The sequence below is a fragment of the Hyperolius riggenbachi genome, chromosome 12, assembly GCF_040937935.1.
Source record: "Hyperolius riggenbachi isolate aHypRig1 chromosome 12, aHypRig1.pri, whole genome shotgun sequence".
Taxonomy (NCBI): Eukaryota; Metazoa; Chordata; class Amphibia; order Anura; family Hyperoliidae; genus Hyperolius; species Hyperolius riggenbachi.
The window spans coordinates 219,477,389-219,501,734 of record NC_090657.1 but is presented as its reverse complement, the minus strand read 5'-3'; the positions used below and the strand labels follow the sequence as shown (position 1 = coordinate 219,501,734).

Sequence of the window (24,346 nt, the reverse complement as noted above, 5' to 3'; positions counted from 1 at the left end):
GGCTAATCCAATAAGACTTTACTCAAAAAAAAAAAAAAAATATGAACTGCATTGCTTGTTCAGGTCTATGGCTAAAAGTATTAGAGGCAGAGGATCAGCAGGACAGCCAGGCAATCTGCATTGATTAAAAGGAAATAAATATGGCAGCCTCCATATCCCTCTCACTTATTTATTATATTTATAAAGCGCCAACATATTACGCAGCGCTGAAGGACTCACTTCAGTTGTCCTTTAACTCATGAGCAGCAGTGCTGGTGAGTAACCTCAAGGCAGCAAATCACTGATTCCAATTTAAATAAGCTTAAAAAAAATGAAAAAAAAAAAAGAAGAGTACATGTTTCCAAATCTATTTGGAGGTGTTAAAAACGCTAAAAAATAACCATTAGAACAGGAAGGACTAGATATCCGCACACGTCAGTTTCCATGCACTCTGCTGCACCAGTCTATACACACACGCGCTGCTGGTCCCCCGTGCTTCTCAGTGGTACAGTCCGGAAGGCTCAGAACTTCCTCCCTCCCGGAGACTTGCTGTGGAATAGGCTGACTTTGGCTCCCTGAGGAGCAGTGGAAATGGATGGCGATTCTTGCTGCACTTTGCTGAGGGTGGTCTTCTTAATGGCGGCAGCTGGGATCTTCTCCTGGTCCGCAACAAACTGGAGCTCCCTATCAGGCAGAAGAATTGTCTTTAGCAAACATGAGCATCAATTCACTACGCATTACCGCATTCGGTAAGGCACAAAACAAATAACAGTTGATTTTACTGATCACCTTACCAAATGCCAATTCACCAAACTTGTTAACGCACTGAAAGGAAAACTTACCGACTAGTGAGGTAAATTACCTCAAGAAATGTCAAGAAGTTGCAATTCACAAAGATTTACTGAATGCTTTAACCCTTTCACCCCAAGGCGGTTTTTACCCTAACGGACAAGAGCGATTTTCACCTTTCAGTGCTCATCACCTTCATTTGCCAATAGCTTAATCACTACTAATCACAATGAAATGATCTAGAGCTTGTTTTTTTCACCGCCAATTGAGGTTTTTGGGGATATTTGTTTTCAGTAATTACTTTATTTTCTCTGCATTTTAAAGGGAAAAACCAAGGAAAAATTGAAAAAATACACTATTTCTCCAATTTCATCCCCTATAGTTTTAATATACCGGTAAACACCGCTACTGTACATAAAACTCACACATTGTATCTGCCTATTTGTTCTGGTTATCACAAGATTTTAGTTATGTCCCTAGTACAAAGTATGGTGACAATACAGTATTTGGAAATATAGGTGTATTTTTTGCTTTGGTGGGTTTTTTTGCACAGCAGCAGAACCATCTGATTTATAAAAACGTCCTGGAGCCATTAAGGCCCCTTTTCCACTAGAGCGATTGTGATTGCTGAATCGCAAAATCGCAAATCGCTAGTGATTTTTAAATCACTAGAGTTGTTACTTTATCATAGAAATCACAAGAATTATTTTCCACTACAGTGATTCGATTTGGAAATCGCTAATCGCAAATCGCAATCGCTTGCTGGAGCGATTTTTACAATGATAATGCAATGCAAATGAAAATCACAAATCGCAATCGCATAACAGAATTAATGAAAAATCGCAATCGCAGTCGCTGGCGTTTGTGATTTGTGATTGCGATTGCTAGTGGAAAAGGGCCCTAAGAGGCTCTAGCACAGGGGTAGGGAACCTATGGCTCTGGAGCCAGATGTGGCTCTTTTGATGGCTACATCTGGCTCACAGTTAGGGGTTGACTCACTAAGCTACACTACGCAAGCAGCACAGTGTGACAGCACAAGTAAAATTTTCAAAGTAGGCGTGCTACTGCTGTAGCATGTACTACTAACTTTCTCGCTCTCCCCCCAAAATGAATGACCGCGCCAATTGTCCAACTCTGGACCCTGTCAGGTCCAGTGACTTTGTAGGACGAGATCCCCACACTTTGATTGGCCCAATAGGCTGTCACTTGACAGGCAGCCTATTGGGCCAAAGTGCGGGGATCTCGTCCTACAAAGTGAATCAACTCCCAAATCAGATAGCTAATTGTACAAGCTGTTAGTCGGCATTTCTCCTGTGTGGCTCTCGGGGAAATTGCTGATGTTGCTGAAACCCAAGAGAAGCTGAAGACGTGTCCGACACTTCCGCTGCCCAATGATCAACTGCATACACATCACCATGTCAACATGGATGTGAGCCCTCTGCTGCGCATGCGCACTGTGCCAGTTTGAAACATATTGTATGGCTCTCACGGAATTACATTTTAAAATATGTGGCGTTTATGGCTCTCTCAGCCAAAAAGGTTCCTGACACCTAATCTAGCAGGACATTTTTATAAGTCAGGTTGTCATTAAGTGGTTTAAGTGTTCAGTATCTTCCTCCAGCTCTGACTGGCCGGTAACATATTGAAAGATGTAGCAGACAGCCAATGGGGAAAGCCACATAGCCCTGCCTCTAATCCTATTTGATCCGATACTCTGGAGGGTGGGACTTCACAGGACACATTTAAAAAGGCTTTTCTGTATCCCTTTAGGTGTGAATACCTATATACTGGTATACAGAAGAGATCCCTCTAAAGGTGGCCACACACGACACAATAAAATTATCCGATTTTACAGTAATTCGATAACAACGATCGGATCTCCCCAAAAAAATCTAAAGCTTTTTTTTTTCCATTCGACTGAAAAATATGATCGGATTTCCCATTTTTTTCGATTTAAATCGATCCGGAATGCCAGATATTTCTCTTCAATTTCTACTAAAGATTGTATGGTGTGTTTGAATTGTTAATTTATTAATTTACACACCCTTGCAATTTTCTCTGAGTTTCCAATCATTTTTATCATAATTGAGGAAAAAAATTGAACATAGGTGTGTGGTACATTGGTCATATTTTTGAAATGTTACAATCAGTCAGAAAAATTTAATGCAATTCTTAAATTGAACAGATATTTAAAAAAAAAATGTATGGTATGTGGCCACCTTTAGGCTACTTACACACCAGGACGTTGCGTTTTAGGGGACGTTATGGTCGCATAACGTGCCCCTAACGCAACGCCTGGTGCTCCCTGCTTTGGACTTCAGAGTGAGCCGCGTTGTGCAGCTCACTCTGGCGTCCGTGATGCTGTGATGCGCACTCTTGGACGCATGCGGCATCACGTGGTCCCGCCGGCCAATCGCCGTACAGAGCGGCCGCTCCAGGAAGTAAACACTGCACGTCACTGAGTGCAGTGAATATTAATTAGCCATGTGCCTGGCCGCTCTCCGCTCCTCCCTAACGTTACTGAGCATGTGCAGACAGTCTAACGCGGCTCTGCCGCTTACATAGTACTGCATGCAGTACGTTATATTATGGCGCAGCGTTACAATGTAACGCAACGTGGGCACTGTGAACAGCCCATTGATTTTTCATTGCTGTGCGGTGGGGTGCGTTACAGGCTGCTCTAACGTATGCCTGTAACGTCCCACTGTGAAACCAGCATTAAGGTTCAATTTTCCCCCAATTATGATAAAAATGATTGGAAACTGAGAAAATTGCTAGGGTGTGTACATTAATAAATTGTCAATCTAACACGCCATACAATCTTTAGAGAAATTGAAGAAAAATATCTGGCATTCCGGATAGATAAAAAAAAAATCGGAAAAAAAAAAAGGGAAATTTTTCAGTCAAATGAAAAAAAAAAAAGGTTTGATTTTTTTCGGGAGATCCGATCGTTTTTATCGAATTGCCGTAAAATCGGATCATTTTACTGTATCGTATGTGGCCACCTTTAAGCGGGACTGCATAAATCTCCTTTGGGAAAAAAAAAAAACCAATCATGGAAACTGGAAACAGTCTGCAACTTCCAGAATTAATGGCACATCTTGCTCACAGTCTGCAGTATAAAGGTTTGTTTTAACCCCTTCAGGACCGGCTGCCAACCCCCCCCCCCCCCCTACTTTAACAAACAGGCATCGTACATGCAAGGGGGGGGTGTCAGGCAGCCGGATCACTACTGTGGGCGCCTAGGTATGGTTCCCCCCCCCCCCCCCCCCCGGGTAGCCAGGTGTCCCCCGTATTGCTTGCAGCCTTTCCTCACCTCCCAGGCTCCAGCGATGAGCAGCTGTAGACACCTCCGCTCTCGCTGACTTCACAGCTCGTACTGACGCCAAGCCCCGGGTCGCGGCTTGATGATGTCAACAAGCCGGGACCCGACACTTAGCGTCAATACAGCAGGGATCCCGGCCAGAGCGAAGGGGAGTGCAGATCGTCGGGGGAACGGCAGGAAGGTGAGTGGATCCTCTTCTCTCCCCCGCAGCTCTGTAAGTGATCACTATGATCCGCCGGCGATCATAGTAATCACGGGATCAACAGCCATACGCGATGATCACTGAGGGGAGATGTCAGCTGTCATGTGACAGCCTAATCTCCCCTCTCCGGTTCGCACAATCGCGTCGGGATGGTTCGTTAGCAGGTACGTTGAATCAATGTCCAGTCAGGGCAGCAGCACCACCTGCTGGACGTAGATTCAAACTACGTCGGTCCCCAAAAGGTTAATGACACAGATGCTGATTTATCAAAACAAAATGTTGCATAGAACAACCAAACACATTCCTTCTGTCAGACAACTGGCTCGAGGACTGGCTGCTCTGGTCACTTTTCTGGGCACCTGTCTTGGTAAATTAGCATCAGCGAGTTGTTTCAGCATTGAATGGGCCTGATGCAGACACATCACTTACCTGGTCCTGATGCAAGAGGCCTCCACAGCATTGATGAGTAGGGAGCGGAATCCCCCGCTCTCCAGGAAGTGCAGCGCATGGATGGTGGCGCCCCCTGGGGAGCAGACGTTATCCTTCAGCTGCCCGGGATGCTGCTCTGAATCTAGGAGCATTTTAGCAGCACCCTGGAGGAAAAAAACAAAAAGAAAAGAGAAATGGTCTGAAATAGATGTGAACAATGCCATCAATGGAAAACTGGAGCAACCCTCTCTTAGGGCTGGTGCTAGCGTTTTGCTAGCGTTTTGCGGATTGCTGCTGCGGTTTTCAGTATAGTAGATTTCATATATTGTTACAGTAAAGCTGTTACTGAACAGCTTCTGTAACAAAAACGCCTGCAAAACCGCTCTGAAGTGCCGTTTTTCAGAGCGGTTTGCGTTTTTCCTATACTTAACATTGAGGCAGAAACGCATCCGAAATCCAAAAAATGCCTCACCCAGGCATTTTTCGTTTCTGCAAAACGCCTGCCGCTCTGGTGTGCACCACCCCATTGAGATACATTGACCAAGCAGATCCGCAGCCGCAAGCGGATCTGAAAACGCCCAAAAAGCCGCTCGGTGTGCACCAGCCCTCAATGGGGAAGAGAGACTTCAACGCCATTTATTATATATGTTACGGCCAGAACCCGAAGTTTGGCCAGAACTAGAAGTGGCCGGCCACTTCGGGTTCTGGCCGGCCAATGTGCGAACTGGCCGCTGCGCTGCGGCCAATGTGAGAAATGCAACAATTCCTGTAAGGTTAATGTGATGTTGTGGCCGCAGCGCAGCGGGCAAATGTATCACACATCTTTACTTTATTCAATGACATTAAGCCGCCCGGCTTTTTCTCTGCCTCTCTCCTCCCCCCCCCCCCCCCCGCCTCTCTCTCCTCCCCCCCCCCCCGCCTCTCTCTCTCTCTTCTCTTATGGGCAGCCGGGCGGGGGACACGCGTGTCCCTCCGGAGTCGTTCGTCGCGGCAGGGGAATCCTGCCGTTCTTGCAGAGCGGGTGCTGGCAGAAGCGATGTCTGCAGCCTCCCCGCTCTGCTCTCCTGCCGCGACGAACGACTCCGGAGGGACACGCGTGTCCCCGCCCGGCTGCCCATAAGAGAAGGAAGAGAGAGAGGCGAGGGGAGGAGAGAGAGGCGAGGGGAAGAGAGAAAGCGGGGAAAAAGCCGGTCGGCTTAATGTCATTGAATAAAGTAAAGATGTGTGATACATTTGCCCGCTGCGCTGCGGCCACAACATCCCATTAACTTTACAGGAATTGTTGCATTTCTCACATTGGCCGCAGCGCAGCGGCCAGTTCGCACATTGGCCGGCCAGAACCCGAAGTGGCCGGCCACTTCTAGTTCTGGCCAAACTTCGGGTTCTGGCCGTAACATATACAATGCTGTTTTTAAAGTACCCCTGAACTGAGAGGGGATTTGATCAAGCACCGCCGCACAACTCTCCTTCTCCTGGAGCCGATCGCTGCCTTTTGCGCCTTGTCAGCGCTCCCGTTCTGTCGCCATGTCCCCTGTATCTGCCGGCATCTTCACTGTAAGCCGCTGGCCCAGAAGTAGTTTCAGGTCACTTCCGGGTCAGCGCGGTGAAGATGCCGGCAGATCGGATCCAGGAGTAAGGGAGTTGTGGTTTTTTTTTGGTTTTTTTTTACAGGTCTAAAACAAAGTACAGGAGTACTTTACCCTCCTTGCGACCCCCTAATGCCAATTGACAGTGGCAAGGTGACAGTCCTAGGACCGCGCAACGGCAACTGTGAACTGCGGGGGGGGGGGGGGGTGTTTTGCTGGTGATCGCGCATGCCCCCTTGAGTGACAGAGCTCTGCCATCAGTCTACCAGCGCCGTTCGACGCTAGGAGACTGTTAGAGGGTGCAGTCTATTTACACTGTACAGCGCTGCGATCTACGGCAGCACTGTGCTGTGGACAGCCGTGTCACTCAGTTGTCCTCAGGGTGATCGGCTCTCATAGGTTGATGTCTATGAGAGTTGATCGCTGTGATTGGCTAGGGGGGGGGGGGGGGGGGTACATAAATAAAGAAATAAAACATTTGAGCAGAAACCACCACCAGAAATCTCTGTTTGTGGGCAGAAAAAGGGCTGGGGGGGGGAATTCATCTGGGAATTTAGTTGTATGGCTCTGTAGCGAGCTCTTAAAGCTGCAGAGCCCTGAATTGTAAAAAAAATAGCCTAGTCACTAGGGGATGTAAGGGTGTGGTCCTTAAAGGGAACCAGAGACAAAGCACCCTCATGTATTTTACCATATATATCAGTGGCAACATTAGATAAAACACCTACCCTGCTCTCTGTTTCATTCTGCACTGCTCAGCATGCCTCTTATCAGCCCTGATAAAATGCCATACTGAGCATTCAGTCTGGCTTTGCTCAGGAATCATTATAGCTGAGTCATTATAGCAGAGCCAGAAGGGGGCAGGCTTGGGCTTGATAAGACATCAGAAGACAGACTCGGCTAGAATGATTCCTGAGCAAAGCCAGGAGAGTTGATAACAAGCAGGCTGAGCAGTGAAGAATGAAACAGAGAGCAAGGTAGGGGTTTTCTCTAATGTTCTCACTGATATATATGGTAAAATACATGAGGGTGCTTCGTCTCTGGTTCCCTTTAAGTGGTTAAGGCAAAAATCTCAATACTGCAAATCAAAGTTAGATCTTAAAAAGAGCCCCTGTAGTGATATATAGCAGAATACAGTAAATGATTCAGGATACTCACTTCTATGGTAATCGTCCTGGTTTCAGTATAACTAGTAGTATAACTAACTAGTAGTAGCAATAGGGCAGTGATGGCTAACCTTGGCACTCCAGCTGTGGTAGAACTACAAGTCCCATGAGGCATTGAAATACTCTGACAGCTTTATGCATAACTCGGGTAGGCAGAGGCATGATGGGATTTGTAGTTTTGTCACAGCTGGAGTGCCAAGGTTAGCCATCACTGCAATAGGGTATACAGCAGAGTCCCTGTTATTGGGAACTCAAGCAACCGGAAGTCTCAGCTAAGCAGCATGCCTGATGGATAATGAGGATCTTGATTTCGGTGGGTTTTGAGGCTTTTTAAATACTTACCAAGCCTCCAGCCACGTCTAGCAGCCTTCCTGCAGCACCTAGCCCTGTAATGTCTGATTGCGCTGCCCGGAAGCTCCCTTCCACACTGAGTAGCACGCACAGAGGCGGGACAAGGTCCTTCGGCACCCAAGGCTGAGACACCAAAGTGCGCCCCTCCATCCCTCCCACCCCAGCCGTCACACACTGATTGCTATTAGACTAATAGGTGCCCCAGGGCCCCCAACCTCCCCAACACCTTAATCTCTAGTTATCTGGCTTGCAGTCACTGTCATGTATCCCCTTTTCTTATTTCTTTCTGCTTCAAACACAATTGGGAATGACAGCTGAATGAATTGTGCGCCCCCTCCTACACTGCGCCCTGAGGCTGGAGCCTCTCCAGCCTCTGCCTCGGCCCGGCCCTGAGCACGCATGCTCAGTGTGAAGTTAATGATGCTGCTGGTGGTAAAATACTAAGGCTGCATTTCCACTTGTGCGGTGCGAATCGCCGCGGTAAAAATTCGCATGCGGATGCGAATTTCGCATGCGGGTCCATGCGAATTTTCATGTGAATTCGCATGGATGACGATGTATGCGAATTTCACCATGGCAGTGCTGGTGTGCTTTTCCATTGTTTCTATGCGAATTCGCATGAAAATTCGCATGCCCAAACCTCATGCGAATTTCCGATTAAATACATTGTATGCGGTTCGCATAGCGGTATGCGAATTCTGATGGCTCTGCCATGCAAATTTTTTCTGCACAGAAAAACGCAAAGGAATCCTGACAAGTGGAAACCGTCCCATTCACTTGTATTGGTATGCGAATTTGCATGCGAAAAACGCATGCGAATTCGCGATAGTGGAAATGGGCCCTAAATATCTCCGCTTCCACACATCATACACTCACCAAATTTTCAGGGTAGGGAGAGGACCCCCAGAACTACCTCTATACCAAATTGCAGCCCCCGAGCCCTCCTGGTTCAGGAGATAGATTGCAGAAACCTATCTCGGGAACCAGCGGGGCTCAGGGGCTGCAATTTGGTATAGAGGTCATTCGGGGGATCCTCTCCCTACCCTGAAAATTTGGGGAGTGTAAGAGGTGTGGGAGCGGAGATATTTAGTATTTTAGTAGTCTCCTACTGCGCATGCGGGGCAGCGCAAATCATCAGGCAGCACAATCAGACACAACACCGGCTCCTAGCAGGTTCCGACGACCATGCATGCAAGTTGGCCCGATGTGTGTCACGTGACATGCTGGCTTGCGTGCACAGGGGAAGTCAAAGAGGCACTAGGAGCTCAGGAAAGCAGCTAGATATTGCTGGAGGCTTGGCATTTTTTTTTTTTGGGGGGGGGGGGGGGGGATGCTTTTGTTGGCTGGTTAACTCAAGCATCCGGCAAGCACATGTATCCAGCATCAGGTGAGCCCCACCGGTTCCAGATACTTAGGACTGTGGTGTATAGCTGCAGAGATCACCTGCCAGTTCTAAAGATGCCGCCACCTGTAATACGTTTCAGAATGTAAATCAGGGTGAGGAAGGATTTTACAATTGCCAAACACTGACTGAATTGTTAATGGACAACTGAAGTAAGAGGTATGTGGAGGCTGCCATATTTATTTCCTTTTAAGCAATACCAGTTACCTGGCTGTGCTGCTGATCCTCTGCTTCTAATACATTTAGCCATAGCCCCTGAACAAGCATGCAGCAGATCAGGTGTTTCTGACATTATTGTCCGATCTGATAATATTAGCTGCATGCTTGTTTCTGGTGTTATTCAGCAACTATTATAGCCAAATAGATCAGCAGGACAGCCAGGCAACTAGTATTGTTTAACCTCCCTGGCGGTATCTCCGACACAGTGTCTGGCTAGCCGCCGCAGGGGATCACAACGCCCCGGGAGGATTTTTTTTAAATAAAATGTGTTACATTGTGTTAAGCTAGACCTTTGCTAGCTAACTATGCTGCCCAAGTCGCTCCAGTCCCCTCCGATTGCCCACGATGACCTCCGGTATACAGTACATACCCCCCAGGGATCCCGCGATGGCGCAGCCTCCCAATCAGCACCCGGCTTCGCTATGGGGAAGATCAGAACTGCGCATGACGATGACCGATCAGAACTGCGCTTGTCCGATCGTCGCGATAGCGACGAGTGATGCTAATTGGGAAGCTGCGGCTCTCGCGGGATTGCGGATGGGTGAGTGTTGCCAGCGGCAATTGGGGGAGTTGGAGAGGTGTCGGGGGACTTGGTTAGCATGGGCAGCATGGTTAGCTAGCCTAGTGCTAGCCAACATTAAAAAAAACAAACGCAGGCACTTAAACTGCATAACGCCAGGGAGGTTAAAAGGAGATAAATATGGCAGCCACCATATAACTCACTTCACTTAGTGCTTTGTATAAATCTTTTTCAGGGAATGTCTTTATAAAGGCCATGCTGAGAATCCCCTATGGAGAGAAGGACTAGTCCAAAACCTGTCATTAATGTCAGATTTCTACTACTTACTGTAATTGCCAGCAACATAGGTGTTGAAGATAAAAACAGACTTCTAAACAGCTTCTATCAGCCCCCTGTAGCAGTAATGTCCCACGCCGTCGGCCCTGGTCTAGTGCCGCATGCCATCCAACTGCGGCTGCGTGTCATTGGAAGCTTTACTGCGCAGGCACAGTACAAGAAAACTTCGTAAGCTTCCGATGACGCAAGCGGGCGCACGCATTATTCGTTTTGTTAGACGAATAATTGTCCGGTGATGCACGCCCCCCCCACAGAACCCCTTTAAGGGAAATAATATGCTGGCCCTCAAGGGGTTAAATACTTACAGACCAGCATCCATTCTGGCAACATACTGTGCGTCCTTATTGTAACAGCAGAGAGAGGAGGAGATCCTCTGAATCAAGGTTCTATCAAATCGAAGATTATGGAACAACAGAGAGCAGGGACCCTGGGGTATACTTACATTTAATACTAACATTAAAACCCCATTCTCAGATCTGGGGTACTTTAAGGACGCAAAAAATGGCGACGATTCAAGCTACCACGAATCTTTTGGATATAGCATAACCTGTATGAATTAGAAGGAAACGTGCAATGATTCAGCTTTAAGTAAATATCTGTGGTTACCCACAATGCACCACTACTGTATATGCAAATGGTCTCTTTTTGGTCGTTATCCAGGCTAGCATCCAGAACCGCTGGTGTATAGCAAGCCTATAGCTTTAAATTTTAATAAAACTACAGGCTTGCTATACACCAGTTGTTCTGGATGCTAGCCTGGCTTACAGGGGCAAAAAGAGAATTTGCATATTCAGTAGTGGTGCATTGCGGGTAACCAGATATTTACTTAAAGCTGAATTATTGCAAATCATACCAAGCATTGCTTATTAGTAGGAGGACTTTTGCTTGGTTATTCTGCTGTATAAATTAGAGTTCTTACACAGGCATGCACTACATGCTCCCTATAAAGCATCAAGACACCACTGACTGCTCTGGTGGATGTAAACTTATATGAAGCAGAGCTTTCTGTCATGCTGCCCCTACCCTTTGGAATTCCCTACCACACCCAGTAAAGACAGCCCCAGCCCTGGAGCTGTTAAAATCCAGACTGAAAAGCCACCTGTTTAGCCTGGCATTTGCGGACTTGTAGAATTCTTCCTCTGAAACAAAATTTACCAATCAACCAATTACTGGTCTGAGCCAAGCTTATGCGCTTTGAGTCCTACAGGAGAAAAGCGCTGTACAAATGTTATTTGTTGTGGATGATGCAAAACCGGTAAAAGGAAACAATACTCACCAGCATGGCCTGAGCTCCAAGACGAACCGCCAGCCGCCTGGGCAGCCCCATCTTCACTCCCCCGTCAGCCAGAGCATCCAGGGCGGTGAAGGCCTGAGAGGATACGGCAAATATCACACAGTCAGCATGATAACAGAAACACGCTAAAAGCAACGTACCGTGACAGCGGCCAATCACAGTCAGCTAAAGTTAAAGCGCCCTTCCAGGCATAAAAATAAAATACAACTAGTCCTGTATAAATAAAATATTGACTGGAAAGACTGATCGAGTAATGTTTGGGTACCCTTATACTTTAGGTTAACCTCCTGAGCGATAATCCCGAACTGAGCTCTCACGCCCTGGTGGGCCGATTTGCATAATTTTTTTTTTGTTACACGCAGCTAGCACTTTGCTAGCTGCGTGTAACTTCCGATCGCCGCCGCTCTGCCGCTACCCGCCGGGCCGCGCAGCCCCCCCCAGACCCCTTGCGCAGCCTGGCCAATCAGTGCCAGGCAGCGCTGAGGGGTGGATCGTGACTCCCTCTGACGTCACGACGTCCATGACGTCGGTGACGTCATCCCGCCCCGTCGCAATGGCGACCGGGGAAGCCCGTTCTAAAAGGGATTTCCTGCTTACTCTGATCGCCGAAGGCGATCGGAGTGGGTGGGGGGATGCCGCTGCGCAGCGGCTATCATGTAGCGAGCCCAGGGCTCGCTACATGATTTAAAAAAGAAATTTTTTTTTAAAAAAAGTGCTGCGCCCCCTCCTGGGCGATATAATTGTATCGCCCAGAGGGTTAAACACTCATGGGGAAGTGACAGAGGAACTCTAAGGATTGTTCACACTATGAGTGTTTGCGGATTTCTTTAAGCGCTGGCGATTTTAGAAATCGCCCTAAGGGCCCTTTTCCACTAGTGCGTTGCTGAATCGCAAAAGCACAAATCACTAGCGATTTTAAAATCGATAGGGTTTGCTAAATAACATAGGAATCGCGGTAGGTTATTTATATTACCACGGCTCGATTCTTACACAAGCGCAATCGCGCGGCGGGGAGATTATTGCCGCGATTTTGCTGTGCCCTGCAGTGCATAGCAAAATCGCAAACGCTATCGGCGGGAAAAAAAAGGATTTTGCTGAATCACTAACGCTAGCGATTGCAAGTGGAAAAGGGCCCTCAAAGCGCTTGTGCAATGATTCCCTATGAGAGTGTTCACATGAAAGGGTTTCAATTTTCAGAAAATCGCAAACGCGTTACATGTACCATTTTCTGAGCGCTATTGCTATAATTGAAGGTATAAGAAAAGCGCATAACGCTTTGGAAAAAAGAATAAAAAATAAATAAATTAATCGCCTTGTATAGCGATTTCCCGAGCACTTTTAAAGGACATCCGAGGTGGGAAAAAAAAAAAAAAAAAAAAAAAAAAAAAGATACATTGTATCTATCCTCCTTTTCCTAAAAATGACTTTTAGTTATCCCAGTTTTATTTTATATTTAAATGTAATTTTTACGTTTTTTTCTGTTCCATGGCCTCTTCTCAATGACTCCTTTATTGAAATATGCCAGAGCTCAAATCGATGAATTATTGACCTTTTTTATTTATTTCCTGTTTTCAGAAGCCATTTTACTAACAGAACAGCGTTTTATGGCTGTAATTTATCATTGAGGGTTTTCTATAGTATGACCCAGTCCCGACCCAGACAGAAACTGCCACTTGCATACCTGATGTTTAACTCTTTCAGGCAGAGGAATAAGAATAAAAATAAATAAATAAAAAAAGGGAACTCAGCCTAGTTATTTGTGTGCTTGGCACTGTACATACCCATGTCTATCTCATCAGGTCACCTCGGTTGTCCTTTAACCTCCTTGCCGGTTATCCCGAGCTCGGGGTAACCTGCGCAGGAAGGATTTCTCAGGCCCTGCTGGGCTGATTTGCATAATTTTTTTTTTCCTACACGCAGCTAGCACTTTGCTAGCTGCGTGTGGTACGCGATTGCCACCGCTACCCGCCGCGCCGAGCCGCCCCCCCCCCCCCCCCCCCGCGCAGTCTGGCCAATCAGTGCCAGGCAGCGCTGAGGGGTGGATCGGGAATCCCTCTGACATCCATAACATCGGTGCCGTCATCCAGCCCCGTCGCCATGGCGACCGGGGAAGCCCTGCAGGAAATCCCGTTCTGAACGGGATTTCCTGCTTACTCTGATCACCGGAGGCGATCGGAGTGGGTGGGGGGATGCAGCCGCTCAGCCCTGGGCTCGCTACAAGATTTGAAAAAAAAAAAAAAAATTTAAAAGTGCTGCGCTACCTCCTTGCCGGCGGGAATTGGACCGGCAAGGAGGTTAAGAACACATTGTATTATTATACTCTTTCCGGGTCAAAGAGTTCACTTCCTGACTGACATCAGGAAGTGAAAATCTCAATCGCTCAGCAAAATCGCTATTCTAAAGCTCAAAGCGCAGGGAAAATAGCTTTGAAAAAAGCACGATAAATCGCTCAGCGCTTGTGATAGCACTGGCGATTTAAAATGTGAACAAGGCCGACAGGTGCCCTGACATCTAGCGATGTATGGGCAGATCTACCAAAAGACAGATCTATCTCTGACTGAATCTGATTGGAGAGAGATCTGGCTGGCTGCCTAAACACCACAGGCCGATTACCGATCAATGTCTGCATGAAATCTCTCAGTAATCTGCCTTGTGACACTGTATCCACCGCCTCCCTAATGTAAAATGCACCCCCCCCCCAATGTAGTACACTTTACCTGTGTCCTACATGATTGCCGGTGTACACGTGGGCGACGTCACATGTGCGCGCACGTTACAGCAGCAACCACGTGGGGTGTGTAGGCGGCCGGAGCCAGACGTGTAAAGTATACTACACTAGGCACCGCAGGGGAGAAACATTTTATATTAAGGGGGGACAGAGCCAGAGGTTTCATTGCGTTCATCCCAATATTGCATTTAGTAACCGCCGCGCATCCAATCAAGCAAGTCAGCCCTACATCTTGCAGCATGTCCGATACATGCCACCAATTTAGGCCAGAAATGGTTTGCATCGTTTGGGCATGCTCTTGGAGGCACAGATTTTCATCCGATCATAATAATTTAAATCGGATGGTTGATTAGCCAACCAACTCACCTGATGTATGGCCCACCTGAGAATTGGTCAGTGTGAGATTAGCTAGTCAAGAAGCTTCTATACAAATACAGACTCTCTGGGAGATCATCTGTGCTTAGAGTTGGGCTATAAAGCACGCTTGAAGTGAGAGCGATATGGGTGTTGACATATTTCCTTTTAAAGGACATCCGAGGTGAAAAACAAACTGATGAGATAAATCAAGGTATCTATTCTATTCTCCTTCTCCTAGAAATGACTTTTTTAGATATCCCACAGTTTTATTTTATATTTAAACCTACTTTTTAAGTTTTTACTGTCTTTCGGTCTCTGATCAATGACACCTTCATTGAGGTATGCCAGAGCTAAAATTTATGAACTATCGATTGACACTTTATCTCTTGCCTGCTCTCAGAAGCAATTTTCTCCTAGGAAAGTGTTTTATGGTTGTAATTCCTTATCACTGAGGGTCACACTGTAGTCCGACCCAGACAGAGACTGTCAATTACATACCTGATTTTTAAACCTTTCAGGCAGAGAAGGAAAAAATAGCAACATAGCCTGGTTATTAGTGTGCTATGCACTGTACATACGCATGTCTAGCTCATCATGTCACATGTCACTTCGGGTATCCTTTAAAGAGAGTCTGAAGGTATTTTAAAAACTTGTTTTTACCTGTTATTTAGCTTAATGAATATGGCCAGAGCTAAAATAACCCCCAAATCCTTGGGGCAAAAACTGGGGAGCATTACCTGGTAGAGGCAGAGCTTTCTGCTGCAGCTCTGCCTCTACTCACGTCGATCCCCGCCTCTCCTGACCCTCAGGTCTTCCTTCACTGAGAGGGGTGGGGAGAGGCGGCGGTCAGCAGAGGATTGATGCTAATTGAGGCAGAGCCACAGCGCTAAGCTCTGCCTCCCAAGGTAGCAAAATCCACGTCTTTGAAAGTCATGGATGTTTGCCCCAGGATTTGGGGGGGGGGGGGGGTGTTAAAAAAAAAACCTCGTTCTGCCGTAGGAATGCGGCGTTTTAGCACAGATGCTACTGCAGCCCAAGAGATCAGCAGGGCTGCCAGGGAACTGGTATTGTTTAAATGGTAACAAGTATGTCAGCCATCTCCCTCTGACTTCAGTTTGTCTGTTAGATACTTAGTCCCACATTACTATTCTGCAGACTCACGTAAGCAGGTCCGCTTCCGCTCAGTCCAGTGACGGCATCAATCAGGTCCTCCTCCACCTCTGTGCAGAACCCCACACTCTCCATCAGCTGCTCCAGAAGCTTGCCATCCTCCACCTCAGCGTGGGTCCCCGTGGCGTACACCGTAGCCCCTTCTCGTACGATCACAGGGGTGTTGGTCATGCAGCGGATCACCTTGGGGGCTGGGTGAAAGGCGCTCAGTTTCTACGAGGGAAGAAAGGTTTGTAAATCAAGTTTAGTGACACACAGACACACACACACACACAAAACCACATTACCAGCAGTGCAACACACACACACACACATACAGACAGACCACCACACACACCACATTACCAGCAGTGCAAAACACACACACACCCCACCACCAGCAGTGCAAAACAAACACACACACACACACTAACAGCAGTGCAACACACACACACACACACTAACAGCAGTGCAACACACACACACACACACACACACACACACCACCACATTACCAGCAGTGCAACACACACACACCACCACATTACCAGCAGTGCAACACACACACACACACACACACACACACACACACACACACACACACACACACACACACACAACCACATTACCAGCAGTGCAACACACACACACACCACCACCACCACCACATTACCAGCAGTGCAACACACACACATACACACACCACCACCACCACATTACCAGCAGTGCAACACACACACACACCACCACCACCACATTACCAGCAGTGCAACACACACACACACCACCACCACCACATTACCAGCAGTGCAACACACACACACACACACACACACACACACACACACACACACACACACACACACACACACACACACACACACACACACACACACCACCACCACCACCACATTACCAGCAGTGCAACACACACACACACACACACACACACACCACACACACATACATACACACACACACCACCACCACATTACCAGCAGTGCAACACACACACACACACACCACCACATTACCAGCAGTGCAACACACACACACACACACACTACCAGCAGTGCAACTCTCTCTCTCTCTCACACACACACACACACACACACACACACACCACATTACCAGCAGTGCAACACACACACACACACACACACACACTAACACACACACACCACCACCACATTACCAGCAGTGCAACACACACACACACACCACACACACACACACACACACACACACACACACACACACACACACACACACACACACACACACACACACACACAGACAGACAGACCACCACACACATATTACCAGCAGTGCAACACACACACACACACCACCTCCACCACATTACCAGCAGTGCAACACACACACACACCACCACACACACACACACACATATTACCAGCAGTGCAACACACACACACACACACACACACACACACACCACCTCCACCACATTACCAGCAGTGCAACACACACACACACACACACACACACACACACACACACACACACACACCACCTCCACCACATTACCAGCAGTGCAACACACACACACACACACACACACACACACACACACACACACACACACACACACACACACACCACCTCCACCACATTACCAGCAGTGCAACACACACACACCCACACACCACCTCCACCACATTACCAGCAGTGCAACACACACACACACACACACACACACACACACACACACACACACACACACACACACACACACACACACACACCACCTCCACCACATTACCAGCAGTGCAACACACACACACACCACCACCACATTACCAGCAGTGCAACACACACACACACACACACACACACACACACACACACACACACACACACACACTATTAATTCGCTGAAATTAGTGTTCCTGATCATTTTGGCCAGAAATATAAAGTACATATAGGAGCCTCCTCAAGTTACTGGCCTCCACTACAGAAACCCACCCAGTTAGGGCTCCTAAGGGTGTTTTCAGCCTTTTTTCAATCGCAGGCGATTTTCATCGCCCACAATACGCTTGTGCAATGATTCTCTATGAAAAGGTTCATTTTTGCGCATTTCAGAGCGCAAAGCGGTGCCTGTACCATTTTTGGGGCAATTTTGCTCCAATGGAAGGTATAAGAAGAGCGCTAAACACTCACAAAATAGATTTGTGCGGCGATTGCATTCACCATGTCAAAGAGTTCACTTCCTGACTAGCGTCAGGGAGTGGTAAAAGAAGAAAAATTGCTCTGCAAAAGCGCTAAAAAAAATAAATAAATAGATAAATTAAAAAAAAAAAAAAAAAAAAAAATGCAGCTCGCAGGCAAGCGCCAGGGGACGCTAAAATGAAAAAAATTGTGCACAAAATTGCAAAACAAGCGTTTGCGATTTTTAGATATGAACAGAGCCTCAGACCGCTGTTCCTTGCTGGAATTTCAAAGAAAGTGTGCGCTGCGTGAAACAGTTTTTGCATCTCCCCCACCATAGCACAATACACACAGCTCAACCAGGAGCCAAACAGTGTGTCTGTACAGTGATCGCTTCAAAACCGCCAGCCAAACCGATCTGCAAATATACATTTCAGGTGACCAGTTCTTCAGCTTTATGCAGGAAGGAGATTAAGATTAACAGAGGATGTTTAGCCCAGAGCTAACATTCCACTTTTTTTTAACATTACTTTAGAACAGGGAAATAATAGGTTATGGTTGAGCGGACAGCGGAGATGCAGAAATGTTTGCACCACAGGCTTATAAGAGGATCCGGTTTCCATACTCTCTACCTGGAGAAGACACACCTCCAGATATACACGAGGAGAAGACACACCTCCAGATATACACGAGGAGAAGACACACCTCCAGATATACACGAGGAGAAGACACACCTCCAGATATACACGAGGAGAAGACACACCTCCAGATATACACGAGGAGAAGACACACCTCCAGATATACACGAGGAGAAGACACACCTCCAGATATACACGAGGAGAAGACACACCTCCAGATATACACGAGGAGAAGACACACCTCCAGATATACACGAGGAGAAGACACACCTCCAGATATACACGAGGAGAAGACACACCTCCAGATATACACGAGGAGAAGACACACCTCCAGATATACACGAGGAGAAGACACACCTCCAGATATACACGAGGAGAAGACACACCTCCAGATATACAGGAGGAGAAGACACACCTCCAGATATACAGGAGGAGAAGACACACCTCCAGATATACAGGAGGAGAAGACACACCTCCAGATATACAGGAGGAGAAGACACACCTCCAGATATACAGGAGGAGAAGACACACCGCCAGATATACAGGAGGAGACACACCGCCAGATATACAGGAGGAGACACACCTCCAGATATACAGGAGAAGACACACCTCCAGATATACAGGAGAAGACACACCTCCAGATATACAGGAGAAGACACACCTCCAGATATACAGGAGAAGACACACCTCCAGATATACAGGAGAAGACACCTCCAGATATACAGGAGAAGACACACCTCCAGATATACAGGAGAAGACACACCTCCAGATATACAGGAGAAGACACACCTCCAGATATACAGGAGAAGACACACCTCCAGATATACAGGAGAAGACACACCTCCAGATATACAGGAGAAGACACCTCCAGATATACAGGAGAAGCCATACCTCCAGATATACAGGAGAAGACACACCTCCAGATATACAGGAGAAGACACACCTCCAGATATACAGGAGAAGACACCTCCAGATATACAGGAGAAGCCATACCTCCAGATATACAGGAGAAGACACCCTGCCAGATATACAGGAGGAGACATACTGCCAGATATACAGGAGGAGACATACCTCCAGATATACAGGAGAAGGCACACCTCCAGATATACAGGAGAAGAAGAAACAAATATGCTGAAAAACAGCAGACAACAACTTCCTATATGCTCTAAAAGAGGAGCAGCAGCACAATAACCTTACAAGAGAACCAGAGATGTATATTACCATATAGATCAGTGCTAATGATATACAGTGGTAGATATAAGTCAGACTGAATGCTCAGTCGGGATTTTATCAGGGCTGTTAACAGGCAGGCTGAGCAGTGCAGAATGAAACAGAGCAGAGTAGGTGTTTTCTCTAATGTTCCCACTGATCTATATGGTAAAATACATGAGGGTGCTTCATCTCTCGTTCCCTTTAAAGAAAAAAACATTTCTTTGTTACAACTGATACAAATCCTGCAAAAAAAATCTGCAGTGTGTCTACTTCCTGCTTTCATGGAAGCAGACAGTTAACATCCTGTGCTTACACATTACTGCTCTGCAGAGGCAGCCAGCTCACAGACCAAATTACAGTTGTGATTAGTCACAGATGAAGGGGAATTAGACAGGCTAAACTCTCTAAACAGGGTGCATTTCTCTCTGCTTTCCTTCTGTCCTGTGCAAGAGTTCAGGTCCACCTGAAAGGGAACCTAAACTGAGAAGGACATGGATTTTTCCTTTTAAAGTAATACCAGTTTCCTGACTCTCCTGCTGATCCTGTGTCTCTAATACTTTTAGCCACAGCCCCTGAACAAGCATGCAGATCAGGTGCTCTGACTGAAGTCAGACTGGATTAGCTGCATGCTTATTTCGGGTGTGTGATTCAGCCACTACTGCAGCCAAAGAGATCAGCAGGACTGCCAGGCAACTGGTATTGTTTAAAAGGAAACACCCATATCCCTCTCAGTTAAGGTTCCCTTTAAGGGGTTAAAAGAGAGAGTTGGAATACAAGCCAGTGATACGTAGTGTGATCGGATATCTGCATTGGCTCAGCATACCTTCTCTATGGAGCTGATGGTGACGCCGGCTGCACAGGACACGACCATATGACGGTCCTCGATGTCAGAGCCAATCTCATCCAGCACGAAAGGGATGATGGGAGGTTTGACGGCCAGAAAGAGGACATCACTGTTCTTCACGGTATCCTTGTTGCTGGTGGTAAAATTTATGCCCAGTTTCTAAAAATATAACGAAATTAAGAAAAAAAAAAAAAAATCATGTTTTCTTTAACTACAGTCTGATTCTAAACAGGGGTTGCTGTACTGCATCCAATGATAACTGTACCTGTGCAAGTACTTTGAAAAAGTGCACTGGACCCACCATCCTTTTTTTCCTCCCTGGTCACCTTTTCTCAATCCCGCTTAGAAGATTTCTCTCGATCCTCTCCCCTCCTCTGGAACACCCTCCCTCAACACATCCGCCACTCACCCACACTTACCCTTAGGTGCAAGCTGAAAACACCTCTTCAGGCAGGCATACTCTCCTAACTCGGACACTTCAGCCACTGACCACTATTTATACCATCTTATACAGAGATTCCCAACCGTCATATCCCTTAACCCTTTAGACTGTAATGCCTGGTACACAACATGCAATTTCGTGTCGAATTGATAATTTCGACAGGTTAGATCCGTTTCCGGAATGTTTTTCTGATCAACTTTGTACAGAAGTGATTGGCAAAATATCAATCAGAAAAACGATCAGGAATCAGAATCCTGTCAGAAATGATCCGATTTGGTCCGAAATCTGATGGGAAATTGCATGGTGTGTGCCAGGCATAAGAGCTTTTGGCCAGAGCTCCCTTTCCCTTTTGTCTCACAACGTTGTGAAGTTTGTGTACAAACCTCCCACCCCTGTGTAAAAATAGGTCGTTGATTTGTTTGCTGCATCCCCACCACTGTCTTGGTGGAGACCTGTCCTGGTACTCCACTGTTGTCTTGTATTGTTATACCCTGCATGCTGTTGTACAGCGCCACAGAAGATGTTGGTGCTATATAAATTAACAACAATAATAATTTGGTCCCAGTGCCCGGGTACCACCCCATATGCCCTGTGGGTGGGGTCTACACTGGTAACTGGCCTTCCAAAGTGATTGCCATAGGTGGCTGTGATGTATGAAGTCACAGCCCTGCTTTCTTAAATACATTAAAAACACACCTGAGGTGAGAGGGATATGAACATTGCCCTGTTTATTTCCTTTTAAGCAACGCACGTTACCTGGCTGCCCTGCTGATCCTCTGCCTCTAATACTTTTAGCCAGAGACCCTGAACAAGCATGCAGCAGATTAGATGTTTCTAACTGAAGTGTGACTAAATTAGCTGCATGCTTGTTTCAGGTGTGTGATTCAGACACTACCAATGCCAATGAGATCAGCAGGGATGCCAGGCAACTGGTATTGTTTAATAGGAAATGGCCGCCACCATATCCCTCTTACTTCAGGTGTTCTTTAAAAAAGGTAGTATCAAGCATAAATGGACATGGGGGGGGGAAATTCCAAAGAATGGAGGGCAGCCCTAGAGAAGTCTTAAAGCCATGCACAGGAATACGTTCTGAGGGCTGGTGCACACCGATCGCCTTTTTCAGCGTTTCTGCAGCCGCTTGCGGCTGCGGATACGCTTGGTCAATGTATCTCAATGGGCTGGTGCACACCAGAACGGGAGGCGTTATGCAGAAACGGATACTCCCGGGCTGCTGCAGATTTTGGATTGCGGAGGCGTTTCTGCCTCCAATGTAAAGTATAGGAAAAATCGCAAACCGCTCTGAAAAAACGGCAGTTCAGAGCGGTTTTGCAGGTGTTTTTGTTACAGAAGCTGTTCAGTAACAGCATTACTGTAACAATATCTGAAATCTACTACACCAAAAACGCTTCACAAAACCGCAAAATGCTAGCTGAAACACTACAGAAAAATAAGAAAAAAAAAAAAAAAAAAAAAAAAGTTTCAAAATCTGCTAGCATTTTGCGGATCTGCTAGCGGTTTTTGGTGTGCACCGGGCCTCAGTGAGGAAATCTGACATGTAGGGTGGACTTACCCTTTTCCATATTAAAGTAAACCTGAACTGAATATAGACTTATGGGGTAACTACTGTAACTGTATATTTAGTAGTTATGGTAAATGGAACTTTCCTGGACTCTAGAATATTCTTATTTTCAGTTTAAGGGCTGAAATTATAAACGTGAACTGTAAACAACAGCCATGACAGAGACCTAAAATCTGGTTCATTTAGCTCCCACACAGAGAAATAATGATACAGTCTAGTCTCTGTTATCCAGCACGGATGAGGATCGGCTGATGCTGGATAAGATAAGTGTGTGTTTCCTGTTTGTTTAAGTCTCAATGAAAAAAATCGGACTAGCTAATACAGTACTACACCCCACTCCATATACATATCATGAACTCTGTATGAAATGCTAAAATACAGTAATTGTAAGTATTTTTTTTTTTAACAAATCATTTTTTATTTTTTTTAAAACAAGAACCATCACAGGGTACACAAGAAGGGAAAGAGAAACATACATAGTATAAACTACCATGCTCCCACATGTGGGAAATTATAACAGCATTATTATACATATGTTACATTCTTCCAATAACCCAGGTAATAAGTACCAAACACTCATAGTTTCCCCTTTTTGGGGTGCATTACTAGGATATTTCACATGCAGGTACCGTCATATCTACAAGGAGCCGACCATGGTTTAGGAGTAACACATGAATATACATTGGGGGCACAGTAAACAGAAGAGGGTTAAAGAAGGGGAGGAAGAAGGAAGAAGAGGGAAAAAAGAGGAAGAAAACGAACGACTCTGGGCCCACCTCCCGGCCACACCTCAGGTAGCCGCAAGTAGTCCTGCTCAGTATCTGTAAAAGATCAGGAGGATATGTATCTTACCCGTTCACCTCGTTCGAGCCTGTGGTTTGTACATTATCAAGGTGTCCAAATTTTGTAGAATCTTTGTGGGCAGTTACGGTTTTTATATGTTAATTGGTATAGTGGGAGGGCTCAATTAACGGTACGCTTCCACATACTTAGGGAGGGAGCGGCATCTCCCTTCCAAACTCTTAGGATCTCTTTGCGCGCGTAGAAGCAGAGAATACGAATTAGGTATTGTACGTACTTGTTGCATGAGGGTTCTTCAAATACTCCTAACAACGCTAGCTTGGGTGTGCGATCAAAGTGTGCCTCTGTTATTTCATTTATAGTCGCGAATATATCTGTCCAAAATATCTGTATTTTGTCACAGCTCCAGAACATGTGGTAGAAAGTACCATTCTCGGCAGAGCACTTCTGGCAGAGCGGATCATTATTATCACAAATATTGTGCATCCGGACAGGAGTTAAGTATGTTCTGTGGAGAAATTTAACTTGGATTAACCTGTCCCTAGCTGAGATTGGAAGTTTTACAAAATCCTCCAGGACATCTTCCCAATCTGTATTATCTAGTCCTGGAATGTCGATGTTCCATTTTTCTTGGCAGCAAAGGATTTTTTCGCCATTTTTGGATAAGAGGGCTGAGTATAGCACTGATAAGGGTTTATCTAGGTGTGCTGTGAGAAGAGTATTCTCAAGAGTATGTACACCCAACGTTGGGGCTCCGCCAGAGTACTGCGCCGAGAACGCATGTCTTAGCTGTAGGTATCGAAAAAACATCTTATTTGTTAAGGAGTAC

General features: G+C 46.4%; 1 protein-coding gene across 2 annotated transcripts in view; it reads right to left on the bottom strand.

Moving 5' to 3' along the window:
* Positions 1 to 331: 331 nt before the first annotated feature.
* Positions 332 to 24,346, bottom strand: part of PYCR1 (pyrroline-5-carboxylate reductase 1) — a 41,954-nt gene continuing 17,939 nt past the window's right edge. For both annotated transcript variants that reach the window (XM_068264402.1, XM_068264401.1), the window contains exons 4-8: positions 20,675 to 20,854; positions 15,842 to 16,063; positions 11,578 to 11,670; positions 4,725 to 4,888; positions 332 to 663 (exon numbers count right to left, since the gene is read on the bottom strand). In XM_068264402.1, coding sequence (XP_068120503.1) covers positions 501 to 663; positions 4,725 to 4,888; positions 11,578 to 11,670; positions 15,842 to 16,063; positions 20,675 to 20,854 — 822 coding nt within the window. In that variant the 3' untranslated portion in view covers positions 332 to 500. The remainder of the gene's footprint in view (positions 664 to 4,724; positions 4,889 to 11,577; positions 11,671 to 15,841; positions 16,064 to 20,674; positions 20,855 to 24,346) is intronic.